The 22031-nt window shown below is 35.6% G+C and overlaps 2 protein-coding genes across 28 annotated transcripts; one reads left to right on the top strand and one right to left on the bottom strand.

Annotated features, from left to right (window-relative positions):
* The first annotated feature begins 12767 nt into the window (after positions 1-12767).
* LOC114825570 (uncharacterized) lies at positions 12768-13658 on the top strand. Its single transcript, XM_070823957.1, has one exon. It carries the CDS (start codon positions 12768-12770, stop codon positions 13656-13658), a length of 891 nt encoding a protein of 296 aa, XP_070680058.1.
* A 2214-nt stretch (positions 13659-15872) lies between these two features.
* On the bottom strand, positions 15873-20814 carry LOC103436823 (uncharacterized). 27 transcript variants are annotated; one of them, XM_070823364.1, is made up of 8 exons: positions 20391-20714; positions 19956-19992; positions 19842-19871; positions 17517-17638; positions 17200-17301; positions 16632-16753; positions 16267-16362; positions 15873-16039 (listed from the first exon to the last, which is right to left on the bottom strand). In XM_070823364.1, the coding sequence occupies exons 1-4, from the start codon at positions 20630-20632 to the stop codon at positions 17585-17587; spliced, it is 363 nt and encodes a 120-aa protein (XP_070679465.1). In that variant the 5' UTR covers positions 20633-20714; the 3' UTR covers positions 15873-16039; positions 16267-16362; positions 16632-16753; positions 17200-17301; positions 17517-17584. The 27 variants fall into 27 exon arrangements, 13 of the variants coding, with proteins under 13 accessions (XP_070679465.1, XP_070679467.1, XP_070679466.1 ...); XM_070823366.1 differs by having other exon boundaries at positions 16632-16730; XM_070823365.1 differs by having other exon boundaries at positions 17200-17297.
* Positions 20815-22031: the final 1217 nt, after the last annotated feature.

Below are 22031 nucleotides of genomic sequence, written 5' to 3'. Positions count from 1 at the left end.
ACCTGATCTTTCCTTTGCTTTGAATCAAGTATGCCAGTTCCTTCACTGTCCCCGGGATTCACATTTTCAAGCTGTCAAAAGGATATTACGGTTTTTAAAAGGTTCTTTTGATCAGGGGATGTGGTTTAAGAAGTGTCCCTTGCATCTTACTGCCTACTCTGATGCGGATTGGGCAGGTTGTGTGTTTGATCGAAGGTCCACCAGTGGCTATTGTATATATTTGGGCAGCAACTTGATTAGTTGGAGTGCTAAAAAGCAACCTACAGTTGCTCGTTCCTCTACCGAGGCTGAATATCGTTCTCTTGCGCACACAGCCGCTGAACTTACATGGATATGTAAAATTTTCAGAGATGTCGCTTTTCAACTCACTACCATTCCCACTCTTTGGTGTGATAATGTTTCCGCTATTTCTCTGGCCTCTAATCCGGTTTTCCATGCTCGTACCAAGCACGTGGAAATTGATTATCATTACATCCGTGAACTCGTTCTTGCTAAGCTACTTCAAGTGCAGTATATCAATACTCAGTTTCAAGTTGCTGATATTCACACCAAATCTCTTTCTAAGGCTCGGTTTCAATACCTTCAATCCAAGCTTTCTCTCGGCTCTCCTCCGTTTAGCTTGAGGGGGTGTAAAGAGTCACATATATAGTTTGTTGTATTTTGGTTACAAGTCTGTTACAACTGTCTATGTAACTAATTACTAGATTAGTCAGTTAACCAAGGGTAATTAGTCACTAAGCTATTTCTCACAAATGTATATAAACCAGTTGTAATTTCCTTATTCATTAAGAAATGAAAATATCAGAGTTATTTTCTAATACTGGATTGCTCCAGTTCCTGAACGCCATTGCGGAGATATAAGTGTTAAACGTAATGCACTTTTGTAATGTAGAGTTGTGTCTCTTGGAACTAATCCAAGAGTTATGGTTGTTATCAAAAGGTCTGAATGTTATTATAAATAGCCAATAAGATGGCCAAGTGTTGTAATGAAAAACTGAAAGCAATAAAGTTGAAAATTTTCAGTTCCCGTTCAAAATTCATCCTCCATATATATTCTCTTGTATTCTTCCTTTATGCAGTGTAATTGAAAACTGCTAATCTTTCCTCCAACAGTAAAAATCAAATTGCTCATTTGTTAGACAATTTAGTAAGATTTCAATGGATGTCCTAAAGAATCATGAAAATGTCACGAAGTCTGAGCCTTAATTTCCTCAAACCAATAAGTGCAAAATGATATATATGCGATTGAGAACACAAAAGTAAACTAATCACACACAATGATAGGAGCCTTGCTTACTGTAGAAGCATATGGAGAAACAATTACAAGCACTCAAATATTCTTTCCACCCACTCGTAATTTAAGGTTTTGAGATCTCCTTGTCTCCTTCATTCTAGGTAAAATTTTCAGCCCTATTTGTGTTAAAAAGTTTGTTGAATTTGAATTGAGTTGAGACTCAAATTAAATTAAAAATCAATACTCGTGGGAATGACTTCTTACTTCCTCTTACTATACTACCATTGGTCTTGTGCACTTGCAAGTTAAAATTGGATTTGCTTATCTGATTAATAGGTATTTCGAGCTCTCATCACCAAGCAGGTTTCACTGGTTCAAGTAGAGCTTAAGCGACCTACCAAACCGAAAACAAGGTCAAGTAAATAACAATGGTCACACAAAATTGAACAACAAGAAAGTCACATGTCCAAGAAAAAAAAAAGTCCATGTAAGCCGTCAAATCCAAAATGAAAAGAGGGAAGCAAAGCAATTTTTGCATATGAAATTTCAAGCAAGTAAGCAGACTGAGGAAAAAAACAGGGCATGTACATGCCCATCGAGGCTCCATATAAAAAGTTCCATGTAGTTTGTTAGTCCCTTGTCTTTTCAGAAAAGTTTGTTGCGATATCGTAGCCTAAAAGAAAGGCTTTTCCAATGGCGATTGACATGTCCAAGGAGTAGTTTGCTCTCCTTCGTGATGCTCTTATGGTCTTTGTGGTAGTCGAGGACTAGTATTCTGCGTAACATGTGTGACCGGTAGTCGAGGTAAGCAGCCAGTGCAGTATCAATGATGGAGTCCTCTGGGTGAATATAATTTTGTATTTTGCTTTTTGCGAGTGCAGTGGTAATGGTGGCATTAGGGTGGTTTGGGATGGGGAAGGGACCTGTCTTGTTATGGTTGCTACTCTTCAAAGGGGTACTGCTAGTCCCCTTCACGTAGAAGAATTGGTAGCGTTACGAAGTGTTCAACTAGCCCTCCGATTGAGCTTTCGTATTTTCATTCAGAAAGGGATGCTTTACAAGTGGTGTTTGTTGTTGAAAAAATTAGCGACGTTGATGCTACTTCGTCTACAACAATTCACAAAAGATATATACAGTTAATGAGAATTTCCATTGCCACATTCGATTTAAAGAAATTAGCAATATATTGAATACTTATCTGTTAGGGTGTAAAAATCGCTCTACGCTGATGTTCAATTAGAACAACACTGAGGCAATTTAGACACTATCTTTAAGAGTAGATTCCGTCTCTAAAAAATAATGTCTCAGTGTAGCAGGTTATAACGTACTACCTTTGACCTTTGTTTGTACACTTTCAATACTCAAGTCTGACTAATAGTACTATTCTTTTATTTGGTAATTAGAAATTAGGGCAATTAGCAGGAATAATCATTTTTTGACATTTGTTTGCAAAAATTATCATTTTTTAATGGGAACTTTAACGAAAAACTTCCGGTACTATTGACTTTAACGAAAAACCACATTTTTATACTAAAAAGTCAATCCTGGTACAATTCACTTTACCCTTTAGTTTGTTCTTTTTGTTAAAACTCAAAATTTTCAAGCTTTTTTCATTAATTTTTCTTTTTTTAATATCGGCGACGTATTAATAACATATCGACCACACAATGATGACATAACGACTCATGATCATTTCTGCAACCAAATGTCAAAAAGTGATCATTCATGCTAGTTGCCCAAGAAACTAAACGATATACTAACTAGTGACGGTCCAAGAGAGGAAAGGACAGGGTCTACGTTACCAACGACTGTTAAGGGATTCATATGGAAGATTAAAACTAATTACACGTTGAAGCATTGAACAAAATAAAATAATGGAAAGGATCAACTAGGAAACAAACGCCTACACAAGACTGTATTTTAAAATACCGCGAGGAGGAAGGCAAGGCAGGATCAATTCTCCAATTCCCTCTCTGCTTCCTCTGTTGTTGGTAGCCACCGTCTCCTCACGCTTTGCATTGGGGCCCTCATTCCAAATTATGAATCTGAATTTGGCCTCTTCTTGGAAGAATAGTGAATGTCTTTCCTTACAACTCAATTGTAAATCAATTGCAAAAATGTAAACATTCCAACAAAATTAATCTGTTAATCATTATAACCAGGCATTTTGGCTTCAAATTGAAATCTATACTTCTTTCCCCAAGATATAGAGCGAGGAGATTGGGGTGAAGGTGAATATGTAAGGCATATTCTGAAAAGTATAACAATAAGACATTTGGGTTGCAAATTGAATAAACCAAATGAATAAAATAAATAAATAAATAAAAAATTGACCCCATCTCTTGAATTCGAAACATGATTGGGATTGATCTCAGAATTGTCTTCTACTCTCTCAATTTAAATGCTCTTGCTAGTGAATATGGTTTAACTTAAAATGCGTCATGGATGCTAAGTTTATACAAAATAATTTAACATTCCAGAACATATTCACTAATCAAAGAAATTAACCATGTCACTGAATGCCAACTAGATAATAGTATTCCCCCTACACATTTGAGCCATTTGTTTGAGAAAATTCTAAACAATCTAACAAATGGCTGGTTTGGTATTGTAGTGCTTTTAAAAAATCTGGAACATTAAGTGTGATTTAAAAAAAAAAACTGTTATCAATGACAGTAGAAAAGCATAGAAAAAACAAAAGTCAGGTCTACTATGCTTCTAAAGAAAGTGCATTTTTTTCAAAGTACAGTAATTAGTGCTCATTTAATAAAATTTTCAAAGGGCAAGTACAACCCCACATATTTTACAAAATTATAATTTTTGCCCTTACGTTATTGTTTTTAACAATTATTATATCACACTACATACCATATCCTTTTAGTTATTTAACACATTCACAACAATTTATATAAAATTTTACCAAACACTCAAACACTGTTTTTATTGTTAAAAGTACTTTTACAAAAAAAAAATAATAATAAAAACACCCAACAACTTTATTTTACAAATGTTTATCCTCATAGGACAACAAAATAACTTCTTTTTTTTTAGAAAGCACAGGAATACCAAACAGTTTGCCACTTAGTACTATGGTCTAGTGGTTTTCCTATTCACTTGTAAGTGAGAGGTTTTAGGTTCGATTCTCGACAAAACCGAATTTGAACCGCATTATGCTAGCCTACTGTGAGGTTTATCTTGACCCAGTTTCACCATTAGAGTTATAGGAATTACAACCCTTGATTATGCCCAAAGTCAAAGACAACTTTTTTCAAAGCGATGTTCTTCCTTGGTGCTAGAGGCTACTTCTCAAGCAATTTGGCTGAGGTTTGTTCTTAGGGACTTTATTGAATGCAAGTGAGAAAGAGCAAGCTTTTCTATTTGGCTAATTTCCTAGACAAGTTTAATGCGTCTGTAATATATTAGTTCTAGATTTTAGGCGTGTCGTAGTTTCTAGGTTTAATTATTGAAAACGTGCACATCAAGGAATATAATGGAGTATCATGTGCATTCATATAGGAAACAAGAATCACATCATTGCATATCTTGAAGATTATAAGATCAGTTTAATTGCCTAGTTTTAAGAAATAAAACCAATTTGATTTTATTCTAGTACGTATTCCAGTTTCCTTTATTCTAGGCTGTTGGTTCATTGGAAATCAAGCCTATCATTCATCTTTGCTTGGATACAAGATTTGAGCATAAAAAGTTTGAAGCAAAGTTCTTGAGTGCTAGGTTAGAAGAGTGATCCTAGTGAAACACTTCATACCTTTCATATTATTCATCACATTCATTTGTGTGAAGAAGTTGTGTCCATCTTTGTGACGAAGTTGAGTGCAATCTCTTTAGTCGTGAGGAGAACCTGCAGAGTGCGTCGTGTTCATCCAAAAGAGAGCAAAAGAAGGATTGTGTGCTACAAGATTAAAAGTACAAGAGAAAACTTCAAGTGTAGTAGGTGTCTGTCTTGTTGAGTCTTGTAAAAGTTCTTATTTCTCAGTGGTTCTTTAATCGGTTGTGTGCCCATGAATTTTTCCCATTGTGTGTGGGGTATTACCACGTAAAAGACTATCATGAGTCTTTTGTTCTTTTTCTCTATTTCATTTTGTTCTTCATTGTTATGTAGTATGATTGAAATCGTACTTACTTGAACCTCGTCTAGAATTTTAGTTGAGATTATTTATCTATTGGGTTTGGGTTCCTCGACCCAGCTACGTTTTCAAAGTAGATGCTATATCACTAAAACTCAACAACACCATTGTAATTACTATGACAAGGTATCCTCTGATTCACTAAAAAACAAAACATGTCAAGAGGAACCATCACTTTATTAGAGATCCTTTGTACGTCAGTTAATGTGATTGAATTACTCTATTGCAAATATGAGGATCAAACTGTTGATATATTTACTAAGGCTACGCTAAAAGAGAGTTTTGTATACCTTAGAGATTTGTATACCTCAGGGATTTGCATGGTGTCAAAACTAAAAACAATTTGAAGGAGAGTGGTGATGCCTAAACTGATTTCTAGCTTCCAATTTTTTGTATTAAACAAAGTAATGGCTTAGTTTTTTCTAACTTTGTAACGGCCAATATGTTGACTCAGTCCAAAATTACAAGTGTAGGGCTGAGATAGGTTTGCTTTGGTGTGAGGTTTAGATTAGCTTAGAACAACTGGGGTCTTGAAGGCGTTTGTTAGCTAGCTAATTTAAATGAGATGTAAGGTGGTATTGTGACCAAAACCCTAAGTCATTGAAGTATGTAAGTGAGGTTTGAGCTGCAATGTTCTGCCCTAAGTCGTCACTTTTCTCTGAAATCCTCTTGTGTTTGTTTATATTTTCTTAAATAAAATACAACTAGATTGAATCATGTGTTTGAACCAAGGTCTAAAATATTGATGATATCGGAAATATCGGTAGTCCAAAAACATGGAAATTTTGATGGAAATATCGGGATATTATCGATATCGATAAAAATTGAATAAAAACCACGGAAATTATAAGAAAAACTTGGAAATTTTTATTGAAACTTTGCAGGATGTTTATTTAGTCAATTATCTATTAGTTTATCACAAAAAATTGGAAGAAAATGCATTGCATGATGGATTAAGTTGATTATATAGCGAGCTGGCAAACATTGTGAGTGTTGAAAATATATAGTAATTAATGAAAAAAGTTTAAACACACCATAATCATTTATATATAATGAATTAGTATAATATTTTACACTTTATATATTGCATGGTAAGATACATGAGTGACTTAGTACCACATAGAGTTCCTATCAAGGTCTAAAATATCGATGATATCAGAAATATCGGTAGTCTAAAAACACGGAAATTTCGATGGAAATATCGAGATAATATCAATATTTTAGACCTTGGTTTGAACATGCCGAACACAAAATTGACAAAAAGTTCAATGTTCACAAGATTAGCCGATAGCCATGAACAAGGAATTGGGGGTTCGGTTAACCAATGCTAGCCAAACCCGCTCGCGATCTTCTCCTCCAAGTCGACTCCTGACCTTCGTGCTGCTGTTACAAAGTCTTAATACAATTTGGCTTCTTAGTGATGGAATTTTACATATTGTTATATTCAACTCCAATGAATATATGAACACTCGAGTCTAGTTTGGTTTGATTTCTTCTAAAAATTGATGGGGAAGAACAATTTGATGGCTAGCCACCAACTTAAATAAACCCAAATAAAGATATAATTAACAGGTAGTTGCAAAGAGCTGCTGGTTTCATATTCCTTATAATTAAGTTGAATTCTCAAAAGAGTGTGCATAGCTTGATGAAGAACCGAATATTGATGAAGGAAAGTGGGTTAGGCAGCCCCATATTGAAGGGGAGGTTGTTGGATGAGAAGATATTGTTGGAAAATATTAGTATATTATAATTATTTGAGTTTGCTTGTTAGTTAGTATATGGGCCGCCTAGTCCATCTGATTTAGGGTTTCTAGGTTTTGCTCTCTATAAATATAGCTTATAGTTTAACATGAATAATAAATTATTCATAATATAGTCTCTTAGGGTTTTGTAGCCGTTTTGGCATTCTCGTTTACTTAATAATATTCTTATTATTTTGTTTGTCTTATTCGTTGCGCACTCTGATATTCAACTTGGTATCAAAGCAGGTTCAATCCTTCAGTATTTAATCTGCTTGGTCGGGTTGGTATTCTGTTTGTCAGTATGTACGTATTCTTGTTTTTCTGTCCTTGGTTTAGTTTGCAGAAGAAAACAAAAACCTGAAGCTTCCTTCCTCCAGATCTTGCCTCGCCGTCTGCTTGTCTTGTGCCGTCCCACCGTCTGTAATCTAACCCAGAATCCGACCTGTTGCTGCAAGCCTGGATAGACCCCATTCTTTATCGTCGTTTCTGCACCACCCTGCAAGCTTGGAAATCAGAACCTCATCCGCACCCTTGTACTCACAATCTCAACCCGCACCAAATTGTTGCCTGCAATCCACCACACCACTGCCGTACCCGCTGCCTTAGAACCACTCACTTGTTGCACCAATGCTGGAGGTGTATGGCGTTAGTCCAGAAAGAAGAAAAAACGAAAAAAAGGGATAAGGGAAGTAAGAAAAAAGTGGAAAAGAAAATAAGAAAGAAAAAAAAAGGAAAAGAAATTAGTTTTGGTTTGTTTTAGGCCCACACGGGCAAGGAAAAAAAAACATAGTTAAGTTTGTTTTGGGGCCACACACGTTGTTGGTGTTGTTCGTTTATTGGTACAATTGAGATATGGAAATCTCGTCCGTTTAGTGACTGGTTCTTTCCATACTCTCAACATTAGCCAGTGTGAATCATAATCAGTTTGTTAGCCAGAATCAGCATACCTGAATAGGAACCAGTTTGCAAGTTCGCTAGTCAAGTCAAGTTCGGCGATCCAGTCAAGTCAAATTTGCCAGTTCGCAAGTCAAGTCAAGTCCAGTCAAGCTTGCATGTCTGCCAGTCCGCCTAACGGAGCCAGTCTACATCTGGTTGTTTGCAAACTCATGTCGTATACCGCTATGAGTTTGACCGGGGGGGGGGGTGTTGGAAAATATTAGTATATTATAATTATTTGAGTTTGCTTGTTAGTTAGTATATGGGCCGCCTAGCCCATCCGATTTAGGGTTTCTAGGTTTTGCTCTCTATAAATATAGCTTATAGTTTAGCATGACTAATAAGTTATTCACAATGTAGTCTCTTAGCATTTTGTAACCGTTTCGGCATTCTCGTTTATTTAATAATATTCTTATTATTTTGTAATCTTGTTCGTTGCGTACTTTAATATTGTGCATAACTTGATGAAGAACCGAATATTGATGGAGGAAAGTGGGTTAGGCAGCCCCATATGGAAGGAGAGGTTGTTGGATGAGAAGATATATCATGTAAGATAGAGAAGGATTGTGGGGAGGTTGCTCGAGGACGATGAACTTTGTTTCTTTTCTTTCCATTCATTCTCTTGGTGGTTGCAATTTGAAGTTGTGCGGACGTTGCTCGAGGATGATGAAATTTGTTTCTTTTTTCTGTTTCAGAGCTTGGCTGGTTCTTATCTCTAGTGATTTGCAGGGGGACTGGATCGTCGGCGGCGGCAAGCACTTCAGCGGAGGAAGAGGATCGAGGAGTTTATGGTTTTCTTGCGTGTTTTTCTGTATTGGGCTCTACTTTCGGATTGGTGTTTTCTTTTGTTGTTATATTGGAGGCTCATCTGTTGTTTTTGTATTTTTTTTGTGTTTGGTCTCTAGTCGTGTATGTAAGTTATGTTGGTCGGTAACAACAATTTACCTTATGACAAAAAAAAAAATAGAGATGGATTAGGAAGGGGTGTTCTTGGATGAGAAGATATATCGTGTAAGATAGAGAAGGATTAGGAAGGGGTAATTTTGGAAGATTTGGTGAGTGCGGAGAGTAGATGTTAAGTTTTTAAAATCTTGTAGAGTAAAACGAGTTTGTTGGGTGAGAAGAGATAAAAGTTGGGTGTAGTCATTTCCTTTTTAACAAACATAATATTGTTTTTAGTGAGTTCTATTTTGTTAAATGATGGAATAATTTGTTCTATTTTGTTTTTGTACATCGAATAAAATTGTCATTTCCTTTTTAACAAACATAATGTGCATATTAGGAGTATGAATTCCACATCGAATAAAAGAGGACATTGCATCTGCTTATAAGTAATTAACTTGCATATTGTCGATTAATTTTAGAGAGCTCAGCTTTCTTCATCATAACAAACTTTTATCATGAGATAAACAAGTAGTCAACATACAAATCAGTCAAAATTAATAATAATGTGAAACAAGGAAATGGATTTTCTCCGGATCCCTTCCACCAAATCCACTAAGTTCATCAATCCGGATCTTTAAAATTTGATTAAACGGCTAAAATTATTATAAGTTTTAAAAGATACTCCTGTTTTTAACCGTTAGATCAAATTTCAAAGATTTAGATTGATAAACTTGATGAATTTGATGAATAGGATCCGGAGAGGATCCCTTATTCTCCCGTGCTAATATGCGAGTCATTATAAAACAACAACATTTTCCTTTATAGCAGACGTCTGATCAATGTTTTTCAATATATAGTAACAACTGTAATTAGTGCAGGTACGTACGACGTTGGCCTTTTCCCTTCTGTTCCTATCAAAGGTTTTTATCCAAGGTTTAAAATATCGATAATATCGGAAATATCGGTAGTTCAAAAACACGAAAATGTCAATGGAAATATCGAGATATTATCGATATCGATAAAAATTAAATAAAAACCACGGAAATTTTAAGAAAAACTTTGAAACTTTTATTGAAACTTTGCATGATGTTTATTTAGTTAATTATCTATTAGTTTATCACAAAAAAATGGAAGAAAATGCATTGCATGATGGATTTAACTGATTTAAGTTGATTATATAGCGAGTTGGCAAACATTGTGAGTGTAGAAAATATGTAGTAATTAATGAAAGAAGTTTAAAGACACTATAATCATTTATATATAATGAATTAGTACAATATTTTACACTTCATACATTACATGGTAAGATACATTAGTGACATAGTACCACATAGAGTTCCTATCAAGGTTTAAAATATCGATGATATCGGAAATATCGCTACTCCAAAAACTAAGAAATTTCGATGGAAATATCAGGATAATATCAATATTTTAGATCTTGTTTTTAACCGAACAGTATTAATGTATTTGTACGAATCTGATGTTTTAGACCTGTGACAGCTGTAACGTAAGCCAGATACAATGTAGGCCTTTTTCCTTTGATTTCTGAAGGTTTTTTTTACCGAATACCGGTCCTTGTATCCCTGTTTGTATTCAATTTTCTGACGTTGAAATTAAAATTCAGTATCAATGTAGATCTACGAATCTATGGTGTGAAATGGTCCCATGCACATAGCTCTGGACAGCATTTTTGTTTGCACAGGACGTTGATCGCATGATCATTTGCACGTTTCTTTCTAACCACATACTAAATAAAAGGATAAATTTCAGTTTATTACTCTGAAGTTTCGTGGTTTTTAATATTTGGTACATGAAATTTTTTTATTTCAGAATCATACCTAAAGTTTTAATTTTAAGACAGTCTCATATATTTGTTAGTATGGTTGTTAAGTTTTTTGTTAACTGATGACGTGACGCACATATGAATAATGATTGGGCACTACGTGGAAATTAAAAATTCAAAAAACATTATAATTAAAAAAAAAAAAATGAGGCCCAAGTTATAAAATATCGATGATATCGGAAATATCGGTAGTCCAAAAACACGGAAATTTCAATGGAAATATCGGAATATTATCGATATCGATAAAAATTGAATAAAAACCACGGAAATTTTAAGAAAAACTTTGAAATTTTTTTTGAAACTTTCCAGGATGTTTATTTAGTCAATTATCTATTAGTGTATCACAAAAAATAGAAGGAATTGCATTGCATGATAGATTTAACTTATTTAAGTTGATTCTATAGCAAGTTGGCAAACATTGTGAGTGTAGAAAATATATAGTAATTAATTAAAGAAGTTTAAAAACACCATAATCATTTATATATAATGAATTAGTACAATATTTTACACTTCATGCATTACATGGTAAGATACATTAGTGACATAATACCACATAAAGTTCCTATCAAGGTCTAAAATATCGATGATAAATATCAGAATAATATCGATATTTTAGATCTTATTTTTAACCGAACAGTATTAATGTATTTGTACGAATCTGATGTTTTAGACCTGTGACAGCTGTAACGTAAGGCAGATACAATGTAGGCCCTTTTCCTTTGATTTCTAAAGGTTTTTTTTACCAAACACCGGTCCTTGTATCCCTGTTTGTATTCAATTTTCTGACGTTGAAATTAAATTCAGTATCAATGTAGATCTACGAATCTGTGGTGTGAAATGGTCCCATGCACATAGCTCTGGACAGCACTTTTTGCTTGCACAGCACGTTACCTCATCGTAACCTCATCGTTCCCATTGGTTGTCACTCTCAATTGCATCGATGACTTCTGCATGGAGCATGACTTCTTGACTGGCGTCGCCGCTGTTGAGCACGAACCGCTCAGTCGCCTCGCGGAAGGTAAGATCGAGTCCACCTCCGCCGTGCTCCTCTAGTCCCTCGCGTAACACCCACGAGCAGCCAAGCGCCGCCTCCGCCCCTACCAGTTCATCCTCTGCCTTGGCTCTGCCGACCGTGCAGTCAACTCGACCTTGGGCGCTGACCTCAGTATCCAGCTTGGAGTAGATGAAAGAAGAGAGGGAGGGAGGATTGGGTGGTGGGAAGGGCGGGTGAGGTAGAAGCCTTTTTTTTTTATCGAATTTTTTATTTCCAAGTGAACCCTTAGGTACCGTTTGGTACTCAAACGGACGGAACAGAACGGAACAAATGATGTAAATATTGAAAAAGATAAGGAGAAATTTTGTCATAAAATGTTATAAATTTGTGTGCCACGGATGTGGAACAGGTCGTTCCAGGGGGAAGAGGTGGAACGAAAAATCAGCCAAATTTTGTCTCATGAGACAACTCGTTCTACAATTTTTAGGCGCACCAAACGTGGGACGGAACGGCTCGTCCCGTTCCGTCCCATCCCGTCCCGTCCCACGTATCAAACGGTACCTTAATGACACGTGGCGCTCAATCATTGTCCACATGGGCACCATGTCATCAGTTAACCACGTCACCACGTCATCAGTTAATAGGAGATTTAATAGTCAGACTAACGGATGTATGAGACTGTCCAAAAATTAACACTTTAGGTATGACTCTGGAACGAAAAAAACTTCATGTACCAAATATTGAAAATCACGAAATTTGAGTGTAGTAAATTGATATTTACCCTAAATAAAAAATAGAAACACCTTATATACGAAACCATTAGTGTGAACACATAATGTGAATAGAGAAAAATGGTGTGCGCTTATCCTTGATTATAAATAGGATAGCAGTTTCAAAGCTATGGAGCAAGTAAAACACACGAGAAAGAGAGAAGAGAGAATAGAGAAAAAAGATGAAGAGAGTAGTGAGAGTGATCATACCATCTAACATGGAAACATCATCATCATCATCATCATCATCAACATCAACAACAACATCAACAACAACATCAACAACAACATCAACATCAACAACAACATCAACCAACAACAACAACAACAACAACAACAGCAACAAGAACAGCAACAACAACGACAATAGCAATAACAACAACAACAACAAAGACATCAACATCGACAATGAAGGGGTTGTCGAAGTTTTGAAGGCAGCCCTTTCTGAAGACAAGGCAAAGCTTGACCCTAAAAAAGACAAGGCAAACCCTAGCCCTGAAGAAGACAAGGCAAACCCCGACCCTGAAGAAGATAAGGCAAACATTGGCCCTAAAGAAGACAAGACAAACCTTGACCATGAAGAAGACAAGGCAAACACTGGCCCTAAAGAAGACAAGGCAAACCCTGAACCTGAAGAAGACAAGGCAAACACTGGCCCTAAAGAAGAGAAGGCAAACCCTGAAACTGAAGAAGACAAGGCAACATCAACATCAACAACATCAACATCAACATCAACAACAACATCAACAACAACAACAACATCAACAACCACCAACGAAAACAACAACAACAACAACAACAACAAGAACAGCAACAACAACAAAGACAGTAGCAACAACAACAACAACATCAAAATCAACGATAAAAGGGTTGTCGAAGTTTCGAAGGAAAACCCTGGCCTTGAAGAAGACAAGGCAAATCCCGACCTTGGCCCTAAAGAAGACAAGGTAAACCCTGACCCTGAAGAAGACAATGCCAACCCTGGCCTTGAAGAAGACAAGGCAAATCCCGACCTTGGCCCTGAAGAAGACAATGCAGACCCTGGCCCTGAAGAAGATAAGGCAAACCCTGACCCTGAAGAAGATAAGGCAAACCCTAACCTCAAATAAGACAACACAAAGTCGGACTCTAAAAAAAGGGATCTCTCTACAGCCACTCGGCATTCATGATCATAACTATCACATAATGTTTGTGGGTAACGTCTCTGGAAACCCTCACGAGACTTCACTCGTCCCATCAGGGTCACCTATGGGTTTAAAAGGCTTGTTGCATGCGCTCAATGCAATCGAGTTCCCTGCGAAAGTGGCATTAGTTTTCATCACTAGTTTCTCTTATTTTTTAGTTTCCAAGTATTTCAGTTTCACTATATTGTGTGTGTGTTAAACCAATAATCTTGGGAATTCTTGCTTTTAATGACGTATCTATCACTTTAATTTCACATTTCAGTAGCTTTAAGTACTAATTAAACTAATTAAGAAACCGAGAAGGAACTACAAACTTGCAACTCTATTGTAAATAAGTGAGAAGGGAATATTGGTGCCTTGCATCAATTTAGGGTTCGATCCGGTAGAGGATTAGTATTGTAGTGCAATCTATTTTCATGCATCTTAAACCAATGAATATGACAGGCCTCATAAAACTTTGTGAATATAAAAGTATAAACCTTCCGGATATGTGTTTGTAGTTTTCAATTTTCCGTAAACTACGATGTCCAATTTTTTTCTTTTCAAATCAAACTAAGGGGTCATAACTCATTAATAACTAACTCGATGAAATTCTTCCTAAGTCAATTTCAAGAACTTCCAATAATTTTCGAACAACGTCTCTAATGGGAGATGTATGAGCATCAACAATGGAAAGATAAATTCTAATTTGAGATGTAAAAATCATATTTACATCACAATATACATTTCTGGAAGATTTAGATATGAGTTGTATTTCCAATGAGAAATATGCAAGTTTGAGATCTCATTTAATGTTTTTATTTGATTGGCAGGACCCACCACCAAAAGATGTAAATTAAGTTCTGAATTACATATTCTAGCCAAGGTGAATATTTTACACCTCTATTTTTGAGATGCTCTACAATGCCTTGAAATTGGCATTTTACATTTCTTGTTGGCCAAAAATCTCTCCGTGGAAAGATGTAAAAAATTCATCATTGGCAGAAAATGTAAATAAAAAGAAAGCAAATATACACTTATTTTACATTTTTAGAACATGGACAAAGTTATAGAGAGAAAAGAAAATTAGGGTCCCAAATTTACATCTCCTCCATTGGATTGGAATCTACATTCACATCTCTTGGAGATACAAAATGAGAAGTAAATGTGTTTTAGCATCTCATAATTGCATCTTTCCACTAGAGATGCCGGTGTACTTTTACTACTCTATATTTTTTTTTCTTAATTTTCTCTAGAAGTAGACCAAGATGGGAGGGGATTGTTCGAACTCGGCACAGAGGAGAGAATGCTCAAACTCTTGACTAAGTACAAAACTCGCTAAGCCAGTTCCACAAATTCAAATAATTTTCAAGTGAAGTTCACAAATTTAGAATTGTTTCAGCAAATCTCTATTTTTGTCTCTCTTCTGTGGAATGGAGGCCAAAATGGGAGGGGAATGTTCGAAACTCTTTGCTGGGGTGTGGGATAAATGCTTAATACCACTAAAGTAAACATTTCTTAATCCATTTTACCCAATTGTAAAAAGATTCTCATAACCGACTAGTGACTGATTAAGTGCTTAAATGTATATTCATGTACATAAGGCACGGTCAATTCAAAAATTTCACATTTACAAAAATAAAAAAAGTTCATTTTCCATCCACATTTATTTCTTTCGGGTAGCTAGCATTGTCCCCACATTAGTTAAAGCTCTGCAATGAGATCATGCTATTCAATCAAATCTGGCGTCATAAATTTCACATGTACGAAAATCAAAAGAGTTCATTTTCCATCCACATTATTCTTTCGGTTAGCTTGCATTGTCCCCACATTAGTTAAAGCTCTGCAATGAGAATGAGATCATGCTATTCAATCAAATCTGGCCTCATGTTAAGCCACTAGGAATAGCCTAGTGGTGAGGGTGTGGGTGTGGGGTCCCAGGTTCGAGGCCTGGTGTGGGTGGGGTGGGAAAAAAAAATAAAAATCTGGAATCATGTCCAATGACTTCAACTAATTAAACAACTCAGTTGTTGAAAACATCACAAATACATATATACCACATAAAATATGAATTAATAATCTTAATCATAGAACTACGCACCCAATCATAGAAATATTAATAATGCCCAATAGAAGCTAACTAGCAACAGTGCCAACACGTTGCTGCGAGTTTGAAAATTTATTTAATCTTATGCAAATTCATGAGTGAAGAACTAAGCATTACAAATGAAAAGTAGATGAAAATTTAACTTGACAAAGAGACCTCAATGATTTGCCTCAATTCATCATTCAAGACTTGGTCGAACTGTGATTCGCTTGCTCGATCCCTAAACAAAAGAAAACCAAACCAAGTTCAGCAAGAATTATGCACGCTCTTTGTGAAACTATATAATGAATGATACAACATTGTTAAACAAACATGGACTGGGGCTAATCTTAAAATTCATTTAAAAAGGAAGTGGCAAATAACATTTGCTTGAGATGCCAACTTAATGTTTCATCATTCAAATGGCATTACTTTTGAACCAAAGTATGTGGAAAAAAGAGTGGAAACCTGATTAGCAATTACCACTTCCAGCGGTACTGCGCTGCTAAGTTTTACTCTTCAAGTCTCCAACAAATAAACTCCTCTATAATTTTTGCCTGAGCACTAAAATAAGAAAATTGGTACATAGACGAAGAGTTAAGACTACCTTTCATAAATCAATTGAGAACTACAATAATGTGACAATCCACATGTATAACCTATGCATCCATTGTTATAGGTTTAATCAGAAATACCATGTTTTCAAAATGATGGATGATTCAATTTTAACCTAAAAACCAAGACCATCTCCAGTTCTTGGCAGATCAAATTTCAATAAATAGCCACACGTGAAATAAACAAAAAGAAATAGATCTCAGAGATTAATAGCTTACCATCAACAAAGATCTCCATAAGCAAGGCCGGCCTAGATGCAATAAATCACACAACGGCTCCAAAATATCCATGGAGAGTACAGCACCAGCAACAACACCCTATGCAATTCGAATACATAGTGCTATGATAGAGAACAAAGAAAAAGTTACTTATTACAACCCCAGATTTTATAAGTGTCATTACCCCAATCTTGTACTTGACCATATGCCATGGTGTTAGAAACTAACATTTCTAATCTAAAAGCCTAGAAATCATAAAGCAAAGAACAGATCTTTTGTCTTGTAAGCAACCATGCCTATATAATCGAATTTTGCTTACCAAAGCGGTCTTACTAATATTATTCATAGAAAAGAAAAATTAATAAAAAGAAAATAAGATAAGACCAAAAACTTTCTTTGATTTGAACTCAACCAAAAAAAAAAAAAAATCCTCCAATTCTCAATTTAAAAGAGAATAAAATAAACCATACTTTCATACAATATCTGAATTGAATTTTTTGGATTGAAAAGAATGGAGGAGAATAGAGTGATACAATATAATAGACAACGGAAGTGTAAAAATCATTACCTTTTGATCTGTCATATCTGTGATTTATCGAAAGCTAGACAATTTTCTTCGGTGGCAATACATTTCTTCTCCCACTACCTCTCCAACCCGGCTGCCGCCTAACTAACAAAATGCAAAATCACACTTTAAATTTTGAAGAACATTTCAAAATGAGGTAATTCTAATCCACTCCACTGCATATAAACAGTGCATATGTTGAGTGCAGATAATATAAACAGTGCATATGTCGACAAAATGAAACAGAAAATATGCTGCACAACATATTTTGAGTGCAGATAATATAAGGTCGCAGGGAGGAACAATAAAAGCTAGGCTACCTTCACGCATTGTATAGTTATTGACCGTGCATAAGAAATGGAGGTTAATGATCATAAAACTAAAACTATCATCCAAAGATTTTCAGCTTCAACAGAATCGCATCCAACTCAATCAACTGCTTCTGAAAGGGTGAAAAAACCATGAATCTGTGCAGTGACTAAAGACTCAATTACTGAAATCACAAAGAAGAACTAACTCAATTCTTGAAATGACAAAAGAAAAACAACCCAATTGATAATTTGATGAAATACAGGAATGGAGTATAAAATTCAATCATAAACTAAGATGATTGAGAAAACATGCAGAAAATTTTCTTAGAAGAAAGGTTTTATACTTTAATATTTCCCAGGCTTAAAAACAATGGACTACCCACATTAATGTAATGCAATCGATCAGATGGTTCAAGAGGTGAAAACCAAAAACTAAAATCTTCAGATTTCATGGCTAAAAAAAAAAACTCTTCAATCAACAAAGTAAAAACTATACCTCATGAAAACTATTTAGCTAAATAGTATTCATGCAATTTCATATCATAATAATGGATACATTCCTCTTCAATTACATGTACACAAATGTATTATGGCATACTATGTCTTGTTTTATATATAGTTAGTCCTGCAGTTTAGGAATTAGTCCTGCAGTTTAGGAATTAGTCCTGCAGTTTAACATAGTTCCTTGTCATCAAAATTAGCAAGAGTAGAACAGTGTTTCCAACAACAAATAAAGGGAAGAAAAAAATAACCCAAAATACTCAACACAAAAGCTGCAATTTAAGAGCAACCAAATGATTAATAAAAGCAATATTGTTGAATCTTAGGACACCTTCCAGATTATATCATTGTAAAAATATACAAAACTTTGTTTGGCATTGGGTTGGGGGAGGCTGGAAAAAATTTATCATGGATGCACGATATTATTAAATAATAAAATCACAAAGAACGCAAGCAGGGAGCAATAATCGCCAAATTGGTTATTGTTGCTTTCATGAACATAGACCAAATGTTCTGTGTCAAAAGACTTTTCCTTCCAGAATCCAAATCCAAAATAGGATCATAAGGTCTTTCATAGGCGAATGGGTCTGGATTAGGCATCCTAATTTTCCTTTTTTTTGGATTGATCATAACAGCTATTGGAAGCCATTCTTCTGCCTCTATGGGTTTTGTTGTTAAGTTGACCCATGTAATCGTAAACTAGCGTGAGGAATTTAGGGGCGGATCCTTTCCGGTCAATCACGAGCAGCGAACTCCCTAAACCGTAGAATCTCATGAATGTAGCGGAACGAGGTCGGCCTTATCCCCACACTTTCTCTAATGCGCTGTTAGCAATTTACCACTTTGTTACAGTTCGGGAGAGTACAAAAAAAGAAAATCCTTCTCTTTTGTCTATTAAATGAAAAAAACTAAATAAGAGATGAGAGAAAAGGAATATGAATAAAAATGTGCGTAGGAGTTATGCTATCTATCAATGGTAATTCCCCAAATTCAAACAAAACCCAAAATCAAAACCCCAACAAAACTCCAAACAAAACCCCAAGCAAGACCCAGCCCGTTTCTCTCTCTACTCTCCACTCTCCTTCCTCCATCCTCCGCCTCTTCTCTTCCGCTTGTCTCTGCTCCTTCCCCCTCCCCCCCCCCCCCCCCCAACAAACCCAAGCAATTAAGGATAATTTAAAACATCATAGAATTAATCCAAATTCTCAACCCCACACAAAATTGAAAGCTCGAAAATTCGGAAATCTCAAAGATTGAATCTAAGCAGCTCAGTGACTCCACTCACAGGGGTTTTCAAAACCTGTGGTCTCTTTGGAGGTTTGGAGGCTTTTTTATGTTCGTATACTATTAAAAACGAAAAACAAAATAGTAAAAAGCAAATAGCATTGATAACTGAATTGAAAAACAAACTGAAACATGAAAAAAAAGAAAAAAAAAAAGAAAAAGAAAAAGACAGGAGTACCTTCTAAAGCTTTTATTTCTCCTGTCATATGAGATTGATAGTGTATCGGATCTTAGTGTTTTTCCCTGATATAGGATGTACTCTTACTCACTAAGACAAAGTCCCAACCTTGACAACCATTAAATGACTCCGCCTGACCATTTTGTTATCATGGGTCATCTCTATCAGAAACATTGTATTCATCTTATTATTTCACCACAATTTTAACACATATTGGTAATATGATTTGTTTTCTTTTCAGTGGACATCTGATTAGAGTTATAGAGTGTTCCTTCTTTTTTTACTTCACATTAGAATATAGGGATTGATCATGACATCTAGCAACTGATAATATATGCATGCTCTAACCCAAGAATAAAATAAGAACATACACTGTTGTGAGCTGTAGAGCCACCGTACTTCTCCACAGGAAAAAACAGTCAGTAACAAAACTAACACAAAACTGACCCTGCAAAACTGTTGATATATTAAAAACTAATATATACCTTCAGCAAAACCCCAAAATTAGAACACCAGTGTTTCCTGAAAGCAAAAAAGAATGAAACCAGACAGCCACACACAGCATCCGAGCACACAAACAAAACCCCCAAAATTATAAAAAGAAAATTTAAACACAAATCTATCTGTAAATCGAAAAATAAATAAAATAAAATCAGACACACTGACAAAGACGAAAAACTCATCAGGAGACTCTAGGTTATGTGGATAAGAAATGAATTTCGATCAAATTAAGAAAAAAGGCAAAAACTTCTAGCAGCTCAACGATTTTCAACGAAAAGTAATTTAATTTCTAACAGAAAACAGAAAAAATAAAGTACATGCATAAAATCAAACATTTCAACTTCCACACTAATCAAAAGCACAATTAATTGCATGAATACTAAATTAAACATGCAAATAATGAGATTAAATGTGCGAACCTGAACAGAACAACGAAATTAACGGTTACGCGAGTGTGGCTGAGATGGCTGAGATTACAGGCGGTAATTCTATAGACGTACATGCTGACCTCGCCGGATTCTATCGGCCTGCCAATCTGGAGAAAGATGGCAACGCTAAACAGCAAGTAAAAAGGGCGATGCGGGAGAGAAAAAAACCTAGGTTCCAAAATACCCAAAAGGTGAGAAGCGAAATCGAGAAGAAGTCGAACTGAAGGGACCATCGATGATGGACGCGTGGGCTAGAAGGGAAACGTCGTCCATTCGCTATGATAGAATCGAACCACACAGACAAAGGATGATCAACGCGTGGCAATCATGAGCAATACAGGTATTTAACTGTGCGAAGCAGGCAACAAAACGGCAAAGGAAAGAAAAAATCGAGGGGCAAAATTGTCATCACACTGGTCATCCACAGTACCACCGACTGAGTTTTAGTATATAGAGATATAGTACTTGCATAAGATTTGTCTTCATTAGTTTACCAAGTAGTTTGACTTTTAAACAATCTTTCATCGTTTGATTTCTTAGAGTATTGAAACAAAAAAAAACAAAAAAAAAAAAGAGGAGAAAGAGGATGAGGATCGAAAAACACATACTTATAATTGATGAATAGGGGTTTGCCCGACGCACCACTCATTATGGCAAGTACATGGAAAGCGTCGAACAAGGGTTGTGTCGGTGGATATTTATTACACGTCAGTGTGGGCCTTTGACCACCTATAGTAGAACTTACCCGACGGACATGGTTGTCGGGCAAATCCAACCTTGTCGACGAATACTAAATTTGTTGGGCAAATATCTAAATATTGCGCGCCACTTTTTGCCCTCTTCGCACCAAAATTTTGGCGGAAGAATTGTGACTTGCCCTATGATAGGTTTCCGGTTTGTAAAGGTTTTGAGTAAACCCTAAATGTTGACCATCGTTGCCCTACCTACTAAAACATGCATTGGGTAAATTCCCTTTACCCCACGAAATTTAGTCCGCTTGGCAAACATTTGTAGGGCAAGCTCTATTTTCTGGTACTATTGGTAGAATTACAAAGAATTGTTAATGACAATAGCTAAACCTAGTGCCCTTCACAATTAATTTTTTTCAAAACTATTTGTTTTTCTTACTTATCAAGTTAATTTTACAAAAACCATTTTTAATTTTCTTTTTAATTTATTTTAATTTACAACATAACTGATGTTGGATTATTGGTTCAAGTAAAAAAGTTTGTTTTTGGCATGCCAATTTGTTGGATAAATTCTTAATTGAAGTTTTAAACATTCCAAGGCTTTGAGTAAAACTTTGCATGCACGGGTCTCCAATTTTATTATTGATGGGAACTGGTTTTGTCCTGCCTCTCTCCTTGATAGCTTACATCTTATTTGGGGTCAAATTTGTTCTATTTGCTTGCCTAAGACTGTTGAAATTAATGATACCTTGATTTGGACTGATTCTCCTGGTGGTCATTGTTGAGCAAAAATTGTACACAATATGTAAACAAGTAATTCACTCGACACAATTTCACCCTTGTTCATTTTTCTAAAGAGGGTTTTATTAATTTGAGTTCAACTCATTCTAGACTATGCGTCTATTACAATCCTTCATTAATTAAAAGGAAAAACCCTTTGATT

The sequence above is a fragment of the Malus domestica genome, chromosome 06 (assembly GCF_042453785.1).
Source record: "Malus domestica chromosome 06, GDT2T_hap1".
In the NCBI taxonomy this organism is placed as follows: domain Eukaryota; kingdom Viridiplantae; phylum Streptophyta; class Magnoliopsida; order Rosales; family Rosaceae; genus Malus; species Malus domestica.
This window is presented reverse-complemented; position numbering and strand designations above follow the sequence as displayed.

Coding starts and splice junctions, on each gene's coding strand:
- LOC114825570 (XM_070823957.1), top strand. CDS start 12,768: ATGGAAACATCATCATCATCATCATCATCATCAACATCAACAACAACA.
- LOC103436823 (XM_070823362.1), bottom strand. CDS start 20,632: ATGGTCCCTTCAGTTCGACTTCTTCTCGATTTCGCTTCTCACCTTTTG. Junction 19,993..20,390: donor AATTTCGTTGTTCTGTTCAG/GTTCGCACATTT, acceptor TTTTGCTTTCAG/GAAACACTGGTGTTCTAATT. Junction 19,872..19,955: donor ATTTTGGGGTTTTGCTGAAG/GTATATATTAGT, acceptor TTTCCTGTGGAG/AAGTACGGTGGCTCTACAGC.